The sequence below is a fragment of the Cyprinodon variegatus genome, unplaced genomic scaffold (assembly GCF_000732505.1).
Source record: "Cyprinodon variegatus isolate N-32 unplaced genomic scaffold, C_variegatus-1.0 Scaffold267, whole genome shotgun sequence".
In the NCBI taxonomy this organism is placed as follows: Eukaryota; Metazoa; Chordata; class Actinopteri; order Cyprinodontiformes; family Cyprinodontidae; genus Cyprinodon; species Cyprinodon variegatus.
In genome coordinates this window covers 236,866-259,423 of record NW_015150720.1, presented here as the reverse complement: position 1 = coordinate 259,423, position 22,558 = coordinate 236,866, and the positions used below count along the sequence as shown (strand labels likewise).

Here is a 22,558-nt window from a genome sequence, read left to right as displayed (position 1 = left end):
TTTTAAAAATGCTGAGTTCTCTGAGTCCTGGCAACTAGCATTCTGTTGACTCTATCAGCAGAACAAGGCAACTCAAGAACTTTTTCCTATCTTACTTTAAAGCGTTTCAAGATGGAATCTATATAATTTCAAGGCTATTGGACCAAGCTTTTATAAATGTCACATAATGTTTAGATTTACTTCACCAGACTCACTTTAACACAAGAACTTGAAGAGATTACAAGTTGGCAAAGCATTTTTAAAACTTTATTATACAGAGATCTCCTGACCTGTGAATATAACTCTATTATTTTAAATAATCTGTTATTTAGACATTTAACCAGTTCAAGAGCTTCTCATTATTAGGGTCCATGCTCAGCACATCAGGGCTGGATAACTAACCTTTCAGCCTGCAAACACAAGACCAAGCTGTCACTCCCAATCACCATCAGAAAGAGATCGTAGCAAGGCCATTAGCTGTTTGCGGCATAGATTTAGTTTGGTCAATTAGACCAGCGGTCTCTTTATTAGTTTATGTTCACACATTGTTTCATGTCTATCAATTTATTACACAATGGTATAGTGACACTATTATCCATAAAAGTTTGTTTCTTCTAAGATGAAACGCCTGCCACCATGGCCAGGGTTAGTTAGGCCACAGAGTGTGATGGAGGTAGCAGACAGGAAGCATGGAGGGCCATTTAGATGAGCGGGAGTGTCACAGGAGAGAAGGACAGTGGCAAGCAGAAAGGGTGGGGGTGCAGTGTGCCACACTGACACCTGGTGCTCCAGATGACAGCTCTGCAGCCAGATGGACCTCATTATACACACAGTCATACACAAACATACCCACACATGTATACTGACATACAAACACATACTGTACACATATCCACAATTACTGCCAATCTTATAACACAAACTGGTAAACCAGTTTATTCAGATTTGTGTTGCAAAAGCGAGCAAACTAAGAGTTACATTGGGTCAGACTGAAATGATCCCGCTAGAGGGAACTATAATGTGCAGTAGATCATTTTGAATAATATGGTTATGCTGTTGTGGCAGGTTGAATCAGTGTTCAGGTTGCAATACGTAGGCATGGTGCTTGTGTGGTCATAGTGGGCAGATTAAAGAGACCCCATGGTGTTCGCTTACACTGAACATACCCTCCACTCTCCCCACCACCTGTCATCTCTATGCTTGTGAAACCTTCAGTCCACCAAACAGTCCCACTTTACCTAACTCTCTTAAAGGGGAAGGTCATTACAAAACTGTATTATTCTGTTGTAGTTTTCCTCTTTACCTCAGATTCCTTCTTATATTTTTTTATCATCTGAACATGATTGAATTTTTCTTTCTTATTCGAAGGCCAAGGACTGTCATTCATACAACTAGATTGTCTCTGTAGCTGTGAATGAAAACAATTCAAGCAATCCTTTCAGCTCACTAAGTGATAGCACATTTTCACAACTGTCTTACCTCCAGTGCTGCAGAGGGTTTCTTCTTCAGCTCCTCGCATTTGCGAAACTTGCAGATCTGGTGGCCTGTTTTTCTGTTCCGGCAGCTGCTGCACTGCTCGCAGTTTATCCGCCGTCGGCAAGGCGGACACATGCCGCAGCGTTTTCGCTTCTTTTTGCCGGAGTTGATGGCAGAGGCAAGCTCGCTCTGTGCCGGGTATTCTGTTAAACCGGCCATGTGAAGTGCGCTGTCCGCCAGAAAGACTCCGGCCGGCGTCATGATGAAAAGCCCAGGATTGAAGGGAAAGCCGCCCCCTACTCCATATGGGAAGTCCACGGGACCACCTACGGCATCCGCAACAGACGTACCCTCCAAGTCGCTTGTCCCCGAGCCTGAGTCTCCTCCGCCAACTCCCACTCCCATGCCCCCAGGCAGGAGCATGTGCTCCATACCGGCTCGCTTTAGCAGTGCTGCTGCCTGGGCAAAGTGCAGCAGGCCATTCTGTCCTTCCAGAACCTGTTCTAAGGTTCTGTCCAACTTGGCTGCTGTCAGTGTGGAAACAGTGGCTGGGGGAGCTGGGGGTGCTTGAGGCTTGGCCAAGTGGCTCTTCGTGGAGCTATTGTCCGTGTGTCCATTGGTGGCAGCAGAGGAGACTGCTGTATATTGAGAAAGGGTGCGAGAGTTCTTAAGGCTCTTGCTGAGAGGCTCGCTGATGATGCCGCTTCGATTTCTGCGCTCTATGACAGGAGAGTCCTGTTTGCAGCTACTGCGCTCCAGGTCCTCTGTCTGGGGTCCCTCCGACAGCCCACTAGACATGGTCCAGTGCGTATGTCCCTGGGTTGGGGGTGAGGGTGGAGAGGGGAAAGGGGTGAGCAATGAAGGACTTTTAACTGGGCCCGTTTTTTGCCTCGGTGGGAGTGCGACTTGACGTTAGTGGACCAACCGGCCAGTCAGCAAGAGACAGGCATCAAAGCCTTCCTCCTCCTCAGTAGCTCAGCCCTCATCCACGTCCTTACATTGGCCTTCAGGAAACTTTGCAGAGAGAAAAAAAAAAGCATTACATTAATAATCCCATCAACTTTTGTTCAAAAGCTTTTCAGATGGTTCTTTTCATTTTCCAGATTTTATTTCCTGGATTATTTTAAATCTTTGGAGGATTTGATGGACGGCTGGAAGTCCATCAAATCCTAAAACAATAAAGAACGAAGACGAATGAAAGTATATTTTATCATCTGTGCCTAGGCTGACTTTCAATTCACCAATGAGGCAATGGGCCATTTCAACATTTTCTGACAACATTGGGAATTGAGATCAGGTGAAATCTATAATAAATAGAAAAATCTAGACAAGATAACAATGGGTTGAATGCAGATCCTTCATAATGGTGTTTGTCATCAGTCATACATCATTAAACATACTTGCAGGTATACTTACCCTTTTTGATTTTCCTTTTTTTCCAGTTACTCAAAAAAATAAAATGATCAAAACTGAAAATATTGTTATAAAAAATAATAATAATAGTAGTTACTTAAATTGTATAGATAAACCAATTCTTATCCTATACTTAAGTAATAAGGTTAACGAGTCTGAAAGCTAAATTTTTTTTTATTCTCAAGTAATTTTTTTTTTCTCCTTCAGACTGAAAATTAAAAAAAAAATCATCAATAATTAAATCAATAACTGTGTAAGAACTTTGCTTTATAGATTCACAGAGAAAGTGGCCAGTGCCTAGAATTATTGACTGTCAGCTTTGCGGCCGTGCAGCACTTAGTGATGCATTTAAAATGTAGGAAAAGGAACACAGAGATGTAAGAAGCTATATAAAGAAAATCAGTTTTGTATGACACATAGAAATATGTCATTCTCACCAGAGAGTCAGAGAGAGAGAGCATGACTCTCAGAAGAAAACCAGAAGGCTGTTTGAGCAGACTAAAACTGCTGTGTTTCGGGTTTTAATATCTAATATGGACCATGCCAGAACTGAAAAGAATAAGGCAAAAAAAAATAATATATATATATATATATATATATATATATATATATATATATATATATATATATATATATTACCTATAGAAATTAGAATAATAATTTAGTTATAGCCATGATAATTACTAATATAAGATACAAAAGCCAGTTAAAAAAAACTGCTACTGCAACTTTAGAATACATGATTATGGAAAATCACAGATCAGTGTAGCTCCAAGCTTTTCTTTTTTCCTGTAATGCCCAATTGAGCATATTTGTGCCCCCCAGGAATATTTAAGCATTCCCCGTTAACTCAGTTTCAGCTCTGCTTTGGGGTTTCCCTTGCTTTTATCATGCAATTGCATTTAGTGTATATTAAGTTTGCCCTCTGCCATTTGATACAGAGTAAGCGGTGTCAAAACACTTTAGAGCATTTGGATTTAAAAGCTGTTCTGTATGGCTGAGAAGCAACATGATCAAAAGGTGTGAAATAACTAAAAACACTACAGATTTTACAGCAAATGACTAAAAAGCTAAATTAGGCTTCAGATACAGCAAATCCATTTGGTTCAACAGTAAACAATTTCATATTCTTACATTTAGTTTGATGTGGTTATTTAAACTGACTACACATTTTAAATATTTAAATACCTACAAGTTGAGACACAAAAGCAATGAACTTGATAAACCAGTGTTTCAAATACAAAATACAGATTTTACGTAATATATACTTGCGTGTTACCAGATTTTGCAAAGCAGGATATAGAATGAAACATTTAAAATGCAAATTTCATACAGTTATTCCTAATTATTGATTAATTTAAAAGGCAAAAACCTTAACAATAAGGGTGACAGAGAAAAGAGTTACCTGTGGAAGAGTTTCACTGAGAGCATTTAAAATCTTATCAAACCAAAGGTATTTGATGAAAATGTTGCTTATATGAACAACAGCTCTCATAACACCTCTTTTTTCTTTTTTTTTATGAATCAATTCATTAATCAAACCTTATGAACTCCTGTCTGATTAAGCAACATCTGCTCCCCTGCAGCTTCTCTGATTGGATAGCAAGGAAATTACAAGGTGGGGAGCCAAGTTCCTGCTATTTCAATATAATAAAATCTAATGAATTAATTTGCAGTGAGGACAATCATTTCCTTAATAAATGACTTCCTATCACAAGCAAAATAATTCTCACAATACGGTCCAGAAATTGATATTTTTGTTTATATCTTGCTGGAAATTCTGGCAGCACCTGGATCTGGGTCCAAACTATTCTCTTTTGTTATTTTTTTCTCACTTAAGGTTTCTACATTTTTTCAGAGACAAAATCTTTTTTCAGACTCAAATGTTCTAAAGTTTTCACAAGTATTTCATATTATCTGGATATTTGAGTTTTGTTTTACTACTTTGTTTTTGTTACTATCCATATATTCTATACATTAAAAAATAATGTAAGTGTGAGTTTAACTTCTGAACTTGTATCAGCCAAATTTTAAATTATTTTAACTGTTAAGTTATAAATTATATTAAACATTTTTTTATTAAAAGCAAAAAAAAAAAAAAAAAGATTGTTTATGAATGCAACCGCAGGTCTATTTAGAAGATATAAAGGATTTGTTACCAAAGAACTCAGGGAAATAGCTTTTGAAGTTTTTTCAATGACTTTAAGCTGGGAAAAACACTGTGCGATATTTTTTTAACCTTTGCACGCAGCTACAGCTCACACTGTATGACAAAACTGCAGGGTTTAAAAGTTCACAGCTCATGATGCGTGTTCTCACACTGTGCGACCCGACGCTCTGATGCGATCTACCTGCTTACGCTGTACGTCTAAAAACCAAGTCAGACTCAGCTCCGCAGTGAGATGGCGCTACTCGGACTCGTCTATCTGGCAGCCAAACGAGTAGAAGAGGAAATGACGCTCACTAGAGTGAAACGCGCTGCCTTGGCAATTTGCAATTTTGTGCTGAAAGCCCTAAGGTATTTGGACGAAGACATGGCTGAGCAAACGTGGCTACTGTACTACAGTCTGTCAATTTCCAGAAAGAACTCCATTTCACTTGTTGCACCCCTGCCATGCTTCTGTGTTTACATCTGAGAGGAAGAAGAAGAATCATGTTTGTGCATGCGCACTGAGCCATTTGCCCACAACGGCCGACTGAATTTCAAACATGTTTGATTTTCTCCCAGTCTTACGATTCATGATCAGGAGGTTGTCGTGAGAGGCTGATGGCACCTCGTAACCCCCTGTATACTATCAGATGCAGGACGCACGATCAGGCTGAAAGTCGATCGAAAAATTCAGATTCAGATTTTTATTATATCTTTTAGTTAATTTATCATCAAAACAATTACATAGATTTCCTTTGGTAAAAAGCAAAAAAAACTAGACTCTTCAAGGCTTTGCGGGAACCCTTTCCACTATACACTTACATACTTTTTTCTCTATTCCTTGTAGGTGTGTGGAAATGGTCACCTCTCCATCTGCTTCCATGCACTGTACGTTGAACTGGTAAGGAACATAACAGATGGCATTTCTGTCAAATTAGCTTTTGCCTACAAGAAAAACTTTGTCATCTATGATTGCATATTTATCCATGAAACCATCAAATGTTATTAACTGAACATTTCTTTTAAATAAACAGAAATAGAAAAAAATAAAAACAAAGCATATTAAGATAACTTTATCTGTTTAACATATTAAAAGTGTCATTCGTATATGGTTCATTTTATATTTCAATTAAACAAATCTGTTGCACAGTCCGCATCAAGTAAATACATTTTTATATGAGGCTGGTATTTTTCAACCTGTCCATGTTCACAAACAAGCGTACCACCTCCCACAGAAACGCAGAGGAAATGGCCGGGCGAATCCTTATAAGGGAAACAAAGGCAAAGAGAAGGGTGGAAAATGGAGGGGGGGGTTCTGTGTAGTGTGTGGAAATTGGAAGGCCAGAATTAGTGGGAGGTAAAGCTTCAAAGGCTAAAGCACAGCCCCCACATTTTCACCAGCTCAGGGGGACGCGGCGCCAAAGAACCAGAGCCAGCTCTGCAGCCCTTCAACCCCATAGTTTCAGTTTACCCCACTGCTGAACTGACCTGGGTCTGGTTTCCTAACAGCATCCCATTATTACCAAGATCTATGCACTGGAAATCAGAGCAATACATAGAAGTTATGTAGTTTGGGGTTACATAGTGCTGGAGCTCAAATAATGTGTCTTCAGAGGTGAGTAAATTGTGCTGAATAAGTTGATTTATTCTTTTATATAATCTGTAGAACATATTATCATCTTACTAAAACAGTGCTTAACTATGTCTTCAATCAACATCTAACTGTTTAAGTAAAGGTCTAATTAAATAAATATACAACAAGAAAATAATAATGCAGCTAATACCTTTTTACCTTTTAAGTAAAAACCTCAGTTTATTCAACCCTAGAACTAAGGCCGTGTTTGATGGTTGGGTGCTGCATGAAGAGAAGTTTGCATCATGTCTCCATATGAGTCTCAGGCCTCTATGGATATCATCAAATGCATTGCATTTAGTCAGCTCCTAAAGCAATGCAATGCTAAAGGTCAGGAATGGTCTATAGTATTAATATTATATGACTGTGTAACATCTATTATCTGTAAATATTTTAACTGATACAAGTGGTTTCAAAGGTACATTGGGTAAATTTAACAGGTAAACAATATTTGTTTGCTTTCCTATACAATCGCCCAAAATGTAAAATGAGCTTTCCTATATTTACAGTTGCCTCTTGGACAGTCCAAAATATTGATATTCTGAAAAGCATCAATACTCTAACGATATATCCGGATACAATACTAATTTGGCATAGTTTCGATTTGCAAGACAAGTTTTGTTGGCATATTTTTGTTATTCATTATAGAATTTTTGCACCTAAACAGAATAATACCTCAAATAACCTTCAAAAAATAGGAAATTCTGTTGTGATCATCTGTGATTCTGTTAAGAAAAATTGTTCAATGATAAGATTATAGATTTGTTTTTCATGTTAATAAAAATATTTTTAATTAATCATTTTAAATCCCATGGTATTAAAAATGGCTTGCTTGAAGCAAGCAGGTTCCTTCTTTCTACATGTCTTTCTGCATGGAGTTCTCCCTGTGCATGCATGGGTTCTCTCCGGGTACTCCAGATTCCTCCCACAGTCCAAAAAAGCATGACTGTGGGGTTAATTGGCTTCTCTAAATTATCCTTAGGTGTGAGTGTGTGCATAAATGGTCGTTTGTCTCTGCGTTGCCCTGCGATAGAATGGCGACCTGTCTTGGGTGCACCCCACCTTTCGCCAATTGACAGCTGGAGATAATCACCAGCACCCCTCGCAACACCAGCAGAGATAAGATCATTTTATTTATATCAAAAATTATATCAAGTATGAAATATTTTTCTAGGTATTGATACCCAGGCATAATTAGTACGTTCATGAAAGAGCGATTTGGGTCAACTTCTCTGTGAGCACGTAGGGATTACGCAATACGTGCTTTTGTTCACCTGGCTATTTAATTGAGATCCAGTGCAGCAAGAGAACAGGGACTACGGTTTGTGAAGACAGACGACAAAAGACGAGCCCCAAGTGCACCTCAAACACCATGACAAACTCCACAAAAGAGTTAGTAAATAAAAGTTTTGTCTATTTGAGTCCGAATGGAGACGGAATAAGATGACAGTGAATACTGTGGAATCTTTTAACAATGAGTGAGACCAGATCTGGAAGGCTCCTGTTTGCTAAAAAGGTAAAACGCTCCATTTAAAAGAACTTACATTGATAACTTTCCTACCCAAAATGAAATTAGAGTAGCAGACTGTGGTGTTTGTTCTCCTCTCATGCATGTGCACAACTCTGATGTCATTTTAGTTTGTCTGTCATCAGAGGCGGGAAATTTATGCTAAAAATGAAGCTGTGCTCTTTAAATTATTTCTTGGCATTTAAAAAAGCATAATATTAAGCATATATATGAACTTACACTTCTGTTAAATAATAAATAAATGACAATAATACCTATTAATATTGAATTTCTTGAGGAAGCAATGTTTTCTTTTTTTAATTGTGCAATGATGGAGTAAACATCTGTTCACGTTGTGTGTTCACATTGTCTCCTCCTGGACTTCATCTAGAGGATTCTGTTCCCGTCATTATGAGTCATCAGAAAAGCATGTTTTAGATCCTTTTACGTTAAGTTTAAAGACAAATCATGTTCAGTTATGCTATAAATTGAAATACAATGATCAAGGCAACATTAAATATTGAGTACATTTATGAACTAACAGGACAGGAAGCATTTTCATTTGAAGTATGTAAAAGTACCTGACTTATCAGTAAGACAATAAGATTTTGATATTTTAAGTGTATTTTTGTTCTTAAAGACTCCTAAGTCATATATTGCACCATGAAGCTAGAAACACATCTGTGTGGTCACTTTTATGAAGTTACAGCAAAAATGAACAGATTGTTATAAACCATTAATAGCCCAACTAGCATCAGGCCACAAACTCAACATCTTCCTTTTAGAGATTAATTTTTAAAGTATCAGAGTTGCAGTCTGTAGCTTCTACACTGACTTGTTTTATTCCTGGTTGGATGTGATATAAATAATGTGTTAATGAGTCTCTAGTCCTGGAGCGACACTCTTTTTATGACTTAAATGTGTCTTGAGTCAGACTGAAAAATTCAAGTTGCTATCTCCTCCTGAATGTCTTTGAACTGTACACATTAAATCCAATTCTGTTTTTGCTGCATTTCAGTTTACATGTAAATCAAAGACATTGAAGTTTTGAATGAATAACTGGGAAGGTTTGCAGAAAAAAAACAAAACAAAACTGTTGAGTCAGCAGGTAGTAAGTGGAGATGCAAAAGTTACATAAGTCACATTTGGCAGATGCCTCTTAATCAGCTCCATCTGTAGATAAAATAGTGAATAATCATTTTTTTTCCCCCAAGTCACTTTAAGCAAAAAAAAAGAAAAAAAAAAAAAAAAGGACAGTCATATTTTTCAGGTCTAAAATAGATCATTACAGGTGAAGAGCATAAAAATCATTGTCGCCAGTAAAAGCCTTATTGGTGCATCTCTAGTATTAAGGCAAATAGTTTTGGCATGCATTTAAAATCATAAAGACATAAGTAAAGATGACTGTGTTTTTTCTTGAACATTAGATAGAGAAACAAATCTTTGGCTGAAAAAGACTCTTTTGATAGAAAAAATAAAATCCAGCTTGCAACTGTTCTTTGGGTAACTACACTGTCACCAAACACATGCAGTGTAGCTTCTACAAACAGTTTTATTTAATCCAAACCTACATAAACTACTCTCCCTGCAAATTTTGAACATTTGACTCTTGTTTCAGTACCACAGACATGAAAGTCATACAATACATCTATAAATATATCCATCTATCGACCTATTTATATGTGTGTTTATAAATCTTTTTGTCTATTCAGTTCTGCCAGAGGCATGTTTAGGCATGTACAACATAGCATAATAAAATGTACATTATCTAAAACTTCTAATAAAAGAGCAGCTTTGCTGATTTTTTTTTTTTTTTTTGTCTTTCGCCACGTTTCTGCTGGTGAAGCGACGTAACTATAGTGATGTGGTGGAGCCTTATCTTAGAAAGGCCCAGGCCAAATCCCAGTTAGCCTCCATGGCTGGGTGAACACCTGCACCAAATATCATAGGGAACATTATGTGGAATTTCATTGAATGACATAAATACAGTAAGTACGACAGTCAGTCAATTTAAACAGAAATATGCAGCATAGTGTGAAGGCATCATCTGCTGTTTTTGCTTAGCTAAGTAGGTTAGACAACCGCTTCAGGACAGCGGCCATATTTCAGCAGCCAATCAGAGATCTACTCTTTACCATTTCTATAGATCCTACCCTAAAAGGGACGAATGTTGACATGAACAGGCAGAAAAATGTCCACATGGAAGTAGGGGAAGCTAAATGTGCATTCAGAATAATCATGAAAAGCAGTTTATGTGCATGTGAATTAAATAAAACTGTTTCTCTGCTTATTTATTGCAAATTTTTGGCAGAATTCTGATTTCTTTTTTTTTTCCAGCTTTTATTGTCATTACACTGTCTCTTAATGCAGCCTCACTGCAAAACATGTCTAAAGCTGGCACAAAATATCATTTTCAAGATCCTAATGGTCAGATAGGTCCAGAAAAAGAAAAAAGAATGAAATAGTTTCAAAGAATCCAGTGTAAGGTTTTAAAATTGGGAGGCATTTTAAAAATAAATGATATCAGGATCCCACCACAGACTTTTAATAACTGTTGGCGTTATGTCAACTGAATGCTAAGCAAGAAAAAATTTGGCCTTTAATCATCGCTGTTTTCTTGTAAATTGGCTTTCATTATAATATATTTATCTAAATTTAAAATCTTAATCTGAAATCTAAAATTATTTCAATCAAGCAAAGATGTTTGTTTCCATAAATAAATCAGACAAACATATTTAAAAACAATAAAAGTATGTAAAATAAACACCTATTCTTAAACAATTTATCTATTTACCTAAGGTGTAAAGAAAGAAACATATTAGAATACCCTTGTTTTAAAATTGTTTTAATTCATTCTTGAACCACAATGAACATATTAAAAAATCATCCATACAATTTCTCACCAGCTTTTGAATGTTCTCCCAAATAATTGCGGTATTATTCTTTAAAGTTGGAAGAGTTCTTACCATTACCACAATCTTTAACTCCTTCAGGACAAGTCTGCTCCAAACTGTTCAAATTTCACTTTAAAAATAAATCTAGTAGGAGTATGAATGATTTGATGGTGAAAAATATTTATTTTTTCTACAGTGGGGAGACCGAAGTGTTAACCTTTAGGAATTTTAGGTCTTGAATTTAATCTCTGGGATTTCATAAAGACTTTTTCACCTTGCACAATAATGTTAACACAGTACTGCCTATATTATATAACCTGTATGCTTTTCTCAAGAGTAGCTTAACAGCAATTTAATAAATTTTATGATGTGCAGAGACCTGCTGGAAGCAGTTGAGGAATATTTAAAACAAGCAAAGCACGGATTTTCTAAAGCAGAAAAAAAAAAATTTTTTTACTTTGTCTAAATGATAAATTGTAGCTGTACTAGTATATATTTGCTAATATGACTTTTAAAAAGTAAAATAAAACTTCATATAAAGACCTTAAACATCAGCACCCTTATAAAGGGTACTGATGCAGGTGTACCTGCTTTATGAATTATTTTGAGATCCAAGCTTGTATTCAAACATTTTTTGTCATGAATGTTTTTTTTTGTTTTTGTTTTTTTTATTAAATCTAAGTCATATTTATCCTAACACCATAAAACACTGTGCCTCATCAAAACTCAACAGCAGCAGGTTAAGATTTTTTTGAGGACCGAATCTGAACATCTTGAACTGCGCAAACCTTTAGGAACGAATGGTTCAGCTTTCAGCCTTTTAGGTAAAGTGTTTCTTCATAAATGTGTGAAATTCATGCTAAATCTATATTTTAAGACTACCACTACTGTCTGAAAAATCCTTACCAAAAAAAAATCCCAATATTAATGCATGAAATGCAGAACAGAAGAAATATGTTATTTAGAATTCAAATCTCCTGACCTTTGAACTATATATATTTAACATAACCTTTGTTAATTAATGTTGTGTATTAATATTACTTGATATTGGCAAAAGGTACATTTTAAAAGACTCTGATCCTTATAGCTAACGTGAAAACGTGCTTATTAGATGTCAAAAATTAAAATGTGAAAGAATGCAGGTTTAAACCTCAAATTGCCGAAAAGAAGTGTTTTTTTTTTTTTTTTTTTTTTTTTTATCTTGGATGCAGGTATACAGTTATGTTTCTGTGATAAAACATTGAGTAAGAAGCACCAGGAAGTCCATCTACATTGTATTACCCTTTCCCTCATTCTCCTGTGCAGTGTGCCTTAACAGTCACACTTTTCCCATCATAATAAACCTTGAGCATTGCATATAGTCTCTGGTTAATCACCCTCCTCTACCTCCAGCACCCTGGCCATCTCAGCTTCCCTCAGCGCATCATTTACAGAGAAGCCTCATATTCTTGTGGAAACCATCTCCAAAACTTCAGCTGTCATTTTAAAACCAGATTACTGTTGTAGTTCAGCTCCTGTGGCATCCTCGTCTAATGTATTGACATATAAAATAAAGATTGTGCAAAGTTTGATAGAACAATGGATAATTTTCAATGACATTGCTTACATTTCTCTACGTTAACTTCCAAAGTGAAAAATAAGCTGTTCCCAATTTTCTGGAATCCTTCTGTCAGAACATGTAAAACCGAATAATGCACATAGAAAAAGACTAATATATATTTGGACATTTTTCAGAATGATCAGATATTTTAGAAGAAAACTGAAGAGATAAAGTGCTTTCATTTTGATAATCAACGCATCTGCAAAAATAATTAGTGAGCTGTTCTTTAAATGCAATTAAAACAGCAGAACAAACGTTGACGGTTTTAACCTCATGCTACTATATGTTTTAAGCTTGTGTCACAATTTAACAGTGTTTCCTCACATATTGAAGAAAGCTAATTTGACAATCAGGATGTTTTAATTTAATTTTAATTGTCAACAAACCATTTATTTAGGCAAATGCATTTCCAAGCTGTATCCAATGACTTTAACATTTATATTATCATTACATGTCAAAATCAACTCAAACTATTGCTTTTTGTCTTGAGTTTTAACAGCTCTTAAAGACATGTTTGTCTATGGAAATGGCTTCAAAAAAAAAAAAAAATGTACAACATAGAAATACTACTTATATCATCTATGTGTCACTAAAGCAGTATTTATACCAATGTTGCAGTAATTACTTTGTATTCATATTATTTGGTCTCATTTATACGTTATGCAGAAGCTCTGTCTTGCTGAGGAAGATTAGACTTCCTCGGCATGCCAAATGTTTGGACTGGCTGACGTGGCAAAGATGGATTCAGAGCCTGCTTCTGGTGAGAATGAATCTGGCCTTGAACCTGACAGCAACATCGCGTGTATTTGGGACTTATTGAGTCAACACAGGTAACATTAAAAGTCATACCTGGTCCACCATATTTTGCTGAACAATACTGCTGCCTGAAAACTGTGGGGTGCAGTGGAGCACTCGTTGGTCAACATTATTCCAAATTCATCAATAGAATGCTTCAAACCTGTGTTATATGAGTTGTGCTTGATAGAGAGATTTTTATTTTGCAGCTGTAATAACAGCATAACAAATACAGAAAAAATGTAGCATACTGGACTTGAATCAACTAATAAAAAATGTAATGCGAAAGCAAACTTATCTAATTTATGAAAATAATTTCTGCTTTATGTCCAAACAAAACTGGCGGACCAAAGGACCCTTCTGGAGTAAACACACAATGTGTTCTGTTGTTGTTAATTGAGCTGTATATGATGTTAACTGTCAATGTTTCTGTTTTTAACATTTTTCATTTTTTAAATGAAAAGTTAATGCAGAACAAAAAGAAAAAAAAAAATAACTTTCACCCAGAAGTATTTTTATTTTGTTTTGTATAGACAGATATACTTTAACCATCCCAAAGCTAAATTTAGTTCTTCAGCTGCTCAATGATATAAACACCGCAGTCACAGCTAAGAACAGTAAGACAATAAAAGATAAATATATATAGAAAAAAAAAACATTGAAATATAAAAATCATGTCTAAATATAAAAACAACTGCATGCAACATACTATAAGTAAAAGCCTGCCCTCTGTTAATCTCCCCCCCTCGTGATACATATGCAATATATGCAATATGACAGAATTTGCTGTTTGGCTGTGTGCTACTGACAAATTTGTCATTGACCCCCAACCCATCCCTTCACAAAGACAGACACCAATTCCTCTGTCAACAAGTTATGTGGGTTTATTTAAATTAATTCATTTCCATGAATTTCACAGCTCAGCTTCTTTGACCTAATAGGCCTGAGGTTAAATCTAAATATAGGAAAACTGTATGCACTTCTCAATCACACAGCTGATAAGACTCTAATAACTGTTTTGTTCATGTGAAACTACAGCCAGCAAATGGTTAGTGACATAAAGAAACAGGAGAGATACCTTTTATTTTCTTGGACATAAATATAGTATATCCCATATTTTGGTCATCTATTAAAATTTTCATTACATTTATTTATTATGAAACATGATATGATTTAACAATGTTTACATTGAATGCTTCACAAACATGCATCATGTTTCAAAAAGGAGTAGGATGAAGCATAAGGTTTTACATATATATAATATAATATAATATAACATTATAATTTGTCATATGATGTCTGTAAAGTAGCCTCAGCTCTTCATGCAGTCTGTGTTTTTACTAGAAGTATTGTTTATTTGCTTGAAATTTACTCAAATGCAAATAAATACCTCTGGATATGAGCTTTTTTTTTTTTATCTTACTCTTGACAATGACCAACTTTGTAGTTTTATTTTGTAACTTTTTGGAAACTTTCCTGCTCCCCTAAGAAGTAATTACTGATAAATCTTGTGACTTTTAAGATAAAAAGTCTCCAGTAGAGAGAAACAAGAGCATCTTCAGGCTTTGCCCACAATTAACACAATGTTCTGCCCTAGGAATCACAAATTAATGGATTTTTAGTTTAAAAATGTAAGGTGCTATTTTTCCACATGGATATCCAAAAATAAGTCTGTTAATACTTAATAAAATTAGGTTTCATAGGGGAAAAAAGGGATTTTTACTTTGGTTTTACAAAATTAAGAAAATGTATAATTAAAAAAACAAAAACAAATATTGAGCTTATAACTTTGTATAAATTTAATTTTTAAAATGTTGGCAATATTAATCTGATATTTTAGCAAACAAAATACTGCCTACATTTTAGCTGTACAGATGTGTAAAACGTCTTAAAATTCATTTTGATTGCATTAGCAAAATCTAAAACTAAAACCTTAATCTGAGGTACTTTTATTTGGTTATTATGAAACAAAGTTATCTGAAGCACTTTTTTAGGTTTATCAGAGGGAATAGAATCTTTTAATAATCGATCATTTTCCAAAAGGTAGGATTAAGTGGGAGACACCATATTTTTTTAAGCTACGCCTAAATATGGAAAAGACAGAAGAGCACATTTTTACAGATGGGACCATGCTTATGCAGGAGTCTTTAAACAAATTTTTGAGAATAATTAATTAACATGACCATAAATAAAGAAAAAAATTCTTAAACAGCAAAAAGCACTGAAAAAAAATTATTTTCGGTGCAGTTAACTCTATTAGAGTATTCATCATAATTGCTACTCTGTATTTTTAAGCTTCAATAGAAACAAGAGGTTCTGAAGTTAAATTTTACCTTTTTTTAATGTAATACATGAATTTTGGGAAAGAGTAAGTTTTACTTAGATTTCCTTATACTGTTTAAAAGTTTAATAGCAATATTTACATAAATACTTCATAAACTTTACTATAAAAATGTAGCATTTTGAAATGCATGCAAGGCACATGCACACTGTAGCTCACAGCAGGACTGATTCTGCTCCGAGTCCAGACGTTACAGGACCACACACAGAACAATAGGTAGTCCTGACGACAGTCATTTTGGAAGGGTGCAACACTACTGCAAAAGCCTGCTCGCTGCTCATGGGACTGATATATGCTCTGAACTACACTTTTGAAGTCTTCCAAAACATTTTCCTGGAGTTGGATGGATTTAAACTCTCCCTAAATTTCCTTTCTTAAATGCATTCGTGACTTTATCATCTTAGGGTAGAAAAATTTGGCATCAAATAGCAACAATTAGCAGTGGGTTCCAGTTAATCTTAGTGAAAGGTTGCCTGTCATTAATGTTTTTTAATTTTTAATGTATGCCAAATGTTATTTGGCAAATAACAGATACCTTTATTCAAATATCTAATAGAGATTTTATTCTTCATTGAGAATGGTTACACAGTTTAAGCTGTTAATTTTTAATTGTGTTGATTATTTTTACTTAATGTTGTAAATTCATTCTTAAAAGTCCACTAGTCTGGACAACTGGTTTAAATTGCACTGTTTAAGTCTGTAGGTTTGTATGATTTTAATTGCATATTTGAGTAGTGCCTATATTGCCAGATCTGTGTTGGGTGTGGTGTATATGAAATACTGTGTATTTGTTGTTTACAAGTCATACCAACCTATCTTTTTATCGGAAGAAATTCTTATGCAGTACAACATAATGCACTTTTACTATTAATACTATATTTTTTACATGCTTTTTTTCATTTAAATAGAGGCATACATAATCTTTACATCACTATCAAAGTTTAAGTGGCTCTTTCTGTTCTGACCCTCGCCCAGAAGTTGTTTTGAGCATGTTTGTGTTAAGTATTAATAGTTAATAGTTAAATATTCTTGATCTTACAAAATATATATTTTCTGTAACGATTGTTGAAACTCTCAGTTTCAGAGGGTTGGAAAGGTTTTATTGCTTAATTGAAAAGTAAGTGTAAAGTAAGTGAAAAGTAATATTCCAGCTAGAGGGCTTCCCAGTGGATAGCACTGCCGCCTTGCAGCAAGAAGGTTCCAGGTTTGATTCCCGGCTTGGGGTCTTTTTGCATGGAGTGTTCTCCCTTTGCATACATGCGTTTCTTTCCGGGTACTCCAGCTTCCTCCCACACTCCAAAGACTTGACTGTTAGGTTAATTGGCTCCTCTAAATTCTCCTTAGGTGTCAATGGTTGTTTGTATCGGTGTTGCCTTAAAATTCTGAGTAAAATGCTGTTTGTGCCTATGAAAAACAAGTACATTTTACTTAATTTGCTTAAATAAATCTAACTTTTTCAGCACAACTATGTCCACATCGTTGTAGATTTTGTTAAAAAAAACTTACAACTACAAAGAAATCACGGTATTTTTACTGAAGGAGATATTATTAGAATCTGAAATAGACCCATGCCTAATCTAGACCTTTAATTAAAGAACTAAAACTGTGATATGTTGAACTCATGAGATCTATATAACATCTAGCACTGATTACTTCCTATTGGTTCCTATTCATACAGTTATATCAAATCTATTCAAAATAATTAATCAGAAGCATATAAAGTGGGTCATACCATTTCTGAAACTGTTGTTGCCTTGACATTTTAGTCTTGTCAATCAAATTTACTGCAAGATGACCCATGAACCATCATTTTCAAAAGCTGTTCAAAAGTGAAATGTAAACACAAGTTTTCTCTTTAGTATTTATTAATAATAAAAATGAGTAAGATTGAATGGAGTGATTCGCTGACATTTAGGCGACTGGAAATAATAATTAGGATGAAGCATTAAGTTCTTTATCATAACTTTATAATATGCGCTACATACTATACCTGTGATCTGACTATTAAATTGCATTGCTGTAGTTAATTAATTCAAAACATCATCAACAGTTAAGGTTGAACTTATTTTTTTAGTTTTTATTTCCCATCTTTATGTTATATATTGGATATATCAAAGTTTAATTTCACATGTCAATAACTGTTGACTATGAAAATTTAAAAAAAATGGTCATTGGATAAATGTAAAGAAACAAATGCAGAAACAGGTAATAAACCTGTTAATACTGAATGTTAAGATAAATTAAACTGAAAATATTTTTATTAATTGATTATTATTGTTGATCCCAACTGTCTTTGTAATTATGTTAGCTTAACAGAGAAAGAACAGGATGTCAGAGGGACATTTTTGAAATTATCAGCATAACTGATAGTTTGTCAGACATCTGTGTAGCCATATGAGTCTACAGCTAGCATGAACAAGTTAAGAGCCACTAACAGCCTGGGGTCTGCAAACATCCCTTGTAAACAAAGCAAAACACTTTTTTGTTTTGTTTTTACTGAAAAACATGCACATCTCTGTCCGAGGTGCAGTCTGTGGCTGGCTTACCTTAGATTTTTTTTTTCTCGATGGAAGCATTTAATTAAAAAAGACAAACTTGGAAGAGGCTATTTACTCCTTTTACTGGCACATGACGATGAGAAACCTCACAGAGAAGCCATGCTTATTCTGCCTGTTGTTACCTTGACAACCTGTCATTTGTATACACTATGAAACACAGGGGAGGGGGACATTAATCATTCACTCCAGCCACTATCTAAACCTTCTGGATTTATTCACCCCTGATTATTAGGAATATGTAAAATTAAAATTAAAATTGCTCCTGAGACTTTGTAGTCCCAGACGGTTTAGTCAAGTTTGAATCTGTTCAAAATGAATCAAAGTTAAGCCTTAGGTCTTTATGGGCATAAGTCTCTAGTCTGATTGTTTGATTATTAGTTTAAAAATGTGTTACTTTAAATTGCAAGAAATTACCTCTCAGCATATTTAAATGTCTCTAAATAAAAAGCTTAACAGCTGTGCTGTTTGTTCTGACCAAATGCTATTTGTTATGATCTTTATCATGCTGCTTTGGATTTTTTAATGAAGTACCATTTGATTTGGGGGTCTGTTGTTTCTTATGTGTTAAAAATTTATTTTTTTCAAGATATTTCCTTCCAGAACACTTTTTAGGTGATATCAATTGCAAAGATTAATCTTTGGTTTATGGTCTATGAACTGCTGCTATATATGAATCTTTGTAATCTACAAACACTTTATTAAGTACGCCTGTTTAATTAGGTGTTAAGACGAACAGTAAACGAATCAATAACATAGCAGCCATTTGATGCATTCAGGCATCAAGATGTGGTAACGATAACTTGTTTCAACTAAGCACCCAAATGAGGAAGAAAATGGGTTTTAAGTAACTGCGGATGTTTATTGGCTATGGGTGCTGGACAGGCTGATCTGAGGGTTTCAGAAACTGTTAAAACTTTGGAAATGTTCAGGTAAATCATCTCTCAGGTACAAAAAAATAGAAAATATCCAGTCAGCATCAGTAGTGTGCATGAAAAGGCCTTGTTGATATCAGAGAAGGATGGGTAGGCTTGTTTAAGATGATAAAAAAGGCAACAGCAGCTAAAATAACCACTGGATTTAACCATGATATGTAGAATGCCATCAGTAATATGAAACTAAAAGCCCCAAACATTACTAAAAACAGGAAATTAAACGATCTGGAAAAATGCTGTTTGGTCCACTGAATATGAAATAGTAGACAGATGTTTAAGTATTTGGTTTGAAAAACACAAAAGCATATATTCAACAACTCCTCATAATGTGGTGGTACAATAGTGTTTGGGGTATTTTATGGCACACTTTGGATACCAAAAAGGAAGCATTAAAGCATAACAGAACACCTTGTTATTATCGTTGTCCATGTTCACCCTCTTATGCCTGCTACATACCCATCTTTTGATGGCTGATTCTTGGAGGACAATGTACTTTTGGGGGTTCACTGCACTCCTATTGTCTCCACAATTACCAGTTTTAAACCCATCAGAGCATTGAATTGTGGACATGAAGCTGAAAAAATTTGCTGCATTTAAACCTCTGAGGGATTTTTGCAACACCTTTAATCTTTGCATGGAAGAATTGGAGCAGATCTGGTAGAATGAAAGGGTGAGATATCGTAATGGTAAGGTGTACCTAATAAAGTGGCCGGTTTATTGTATGATTGACTCAGAATCAGAAAACTTGATAAAAATGGCTGTTATGTTTTAGATTACTATCTAATAGGACTGTGTTGTAAAGGTCCTTTCCTACAGAAGACGATTAGGGCCACTGAAAAAAATAACAAAAAAAGTTAACTGTTTTTTTTTGTGTTTTTTTTTCTCAGTATAATATGAGAAAAAAATCTGAATTCTGACTTTTTTCTCTTAGAATTCTCACTTTAATCTCAGAATGCTCACTGAATTCTGACAGGTAACAAACATTTTAGCATCAAGCCATAACCATGTCTGTTTTAGAGACTAAACTAGCTCTCTTGTTTTACAAATCACCTTCTGCTCTTCCATTAATGAAATAGCATCACCAGGGATCCCTCGGGCATGAAAAAAATTCCCTTATTTTTTTCTTTTTCCACCAATGTGTTACTGGCCCTCCCAAACAGCTCACATCTTTGACAGTGAAGCTGAGTGCTCACACGTCTCTTCCTTTATGGTGCCCATCTACATTAAGATCCCAAATTCTGAGATTAGAGTCAGAATTCTGAGATTAAAGTCAGAATTCTGAGATTAAAGTCAGAATTATGGGATTAAAGTCAGAATTCTGAGAAAAAAGTCAGAATTCTGAAATTAAAGTCAGGATTCTGACTTTTTTTCCCATATTAAACTGAAATAATATGTAAAAATCAGTGGCCCTAATCCTCTTCCGTACTTTCCAGATTCTGAGTCTTAACTAGTTTTTTGCCCTGATGAGTGAGCCTGTTATGAAGTGTCAGCTACTCACCCATCAGTCCTGAATGAGTTTCCGTGACTGACGTCAGCGCACGCGCAGGTGCTAGGTTTGCAGCTTCTATTTAACAGAGGTAGTGGTTGTTGGAAGGGGGGAAAGTATTGTTTGGTTTATTGCAGGTTGTGGTTGTGAATCATTTGCGACAGACGCCGAACCACCGAACACAGCAATCCTTTTTTTTTTCTTTTTCAGGCGGACTATGCGTGTGCGCGCGTCCACGCGCTGAGCTCCCTATCGACTGACGCGCGCGCACACGCACGAACGCAGAGGAGGCTAGAAAGCCCGGTGGCAATAATTCGATTCAAGGCTTCATCCTTTGTCCATAACCTGCTGCTGGGTCTCCTTTCCCACCGATTAGGGCTGCGGACGCGCACACAGAAAAGTTAGAGGATTTATTTAAAGCCACTTTGCGATGCTGCTATTTATCTATTGTGGTGGCGGAAAAAATAAAGCAATTACTGCAAAACTTTCAAATGATGCCGGGATGTAGAAAACAAAAGATAAATGTAGAGAAAAGTCTTTACGCGCGGATGGAGTAGCTGTTTCAGTGAGGCGCATACATGTTTTAAGCAACTTTCATTAAAGCGATGTTCAATTAAGCGAATCCTTATAATAACTGGTCATGTCAACTGATATACATTAAACTACCTACCTTAAGAAGCGTCTCCTTATTTACAGTTATGTTTATTTCCCCAGTAGTATTAAATAAGAGAGAATAAACGGGGTTTGATCCTGGTCAAACCTTCCAGGATATATCCAGATAAACCCTGCTTCAACTTCATCCTACACAAACATCACATCCTAACTTTCATCAGACTTCAACATAGTATGATTCCCCCACCAACTCCAACCCCTCCTCCCTCCTTTTTCCATATATCTGCATATTTGCAAACACAGGAGGTTTTTTTTATTATTATTATTCGCACCTACCAGAAGAGCTTCAAGCAGAGGGAAGGGCTCCCACAGTCCGAGCGGTCCGCGTCTCTCCCTGCCTTGCCTTGGCGAATGGTGACAGGGGAAAAAAGGAGAAAGAAAGAAGAGAAGACAGGGAGATAAAAAGCTTCTTTTTCCAAAGAGACAATCCTAACCCGGCGCCTGCTTGATAGTGAAAAACGTGAGGAGAAATAAAATAAAATTAATGTAAGATTGCGCGTTGGTTCAGTGAGGAAAGCGCACTTTCTCAGGGGCTGTGTTGAACGCGTGGGTTCCCCGAGTTCTCTCGGCGCTTGCAATCCCACCTCTACATCCCCGCTTGCAGAGAGGAACATGCAAACACATTTCATAGATTTTTGGAGCCTCGTGGAAAACCCGGAATGGACTTTCAGATAGATCTGTGCGGAATAGAAGTTGATGCAAAATGAACTTAGAACTGTCAGAAATCCGCCCTTTGCATCACTTTACTTCATGTATTCAAACTAGGATATGAAAACTTTACTAATATTATCAATTATTCTATTTAATCATCCTTCTGGATAAGAGAATGTTTATAAATGAGGCGCTTAGAACATTCCTGTAAAGTTTTTACATTGGTTTATGATGCATGATCATAAATATTGACAGTAGATTAGACTGCAGATTTCTTAGTGTTTTCCAGTCCCACTTTATAACAAAAAATTTAAAAAATATATTCATTTTAGCCATTATTTTAAGTGTGTGTAATATCATGTTGTCAATGTTCTCTCTGTTTTATATTGAACCCAGCATTTACTTAAAAGAATGAACATGATTTCAGACTCTACCCCACAGATTTTCCTGTTTTGCGTAATTAAAAGGTTGT

General features: G+C 35.5%; 1 protein-coding gene across 3 annotated transcripts in view; it reads right to left on the bottom strand.

Moving 5' to 3' along the window:
• LOC107089834 (CXXC-type zinc finger protein 5-like) overlaps positions 1–22,032 on the bottom strand; it is a 44,363-nt gene extending 22,331 nt beyond the window's left edge. Inside the window, exons 1-2 of one of the 3 annotated variants that reach the window (XM_015382839.1) lie at positions 21,708–22,032; positions 1,459–2,469 (exon numbers count right to left, since the gene is read on the bottom strand). In XM_015382839.1, coding sequence (XP_015238325.1) covers positions 1,459–2,253 — 795 coding nt within the window. In that variant the 5' untranslated portion in view covers positions 2,254–2,469; positions 21,708–22,032. The remainder of the gene's footprint in view (positions 1–1,458; positions 2,470–21,707) is intronic. The other 2 variants (XM_015382837.1, XM_015382840.1) reach the window with 2 other exon arrangements.
• Between the last annotated feature and the right edge of the window lie 526 nt (positions 22,033–22,558).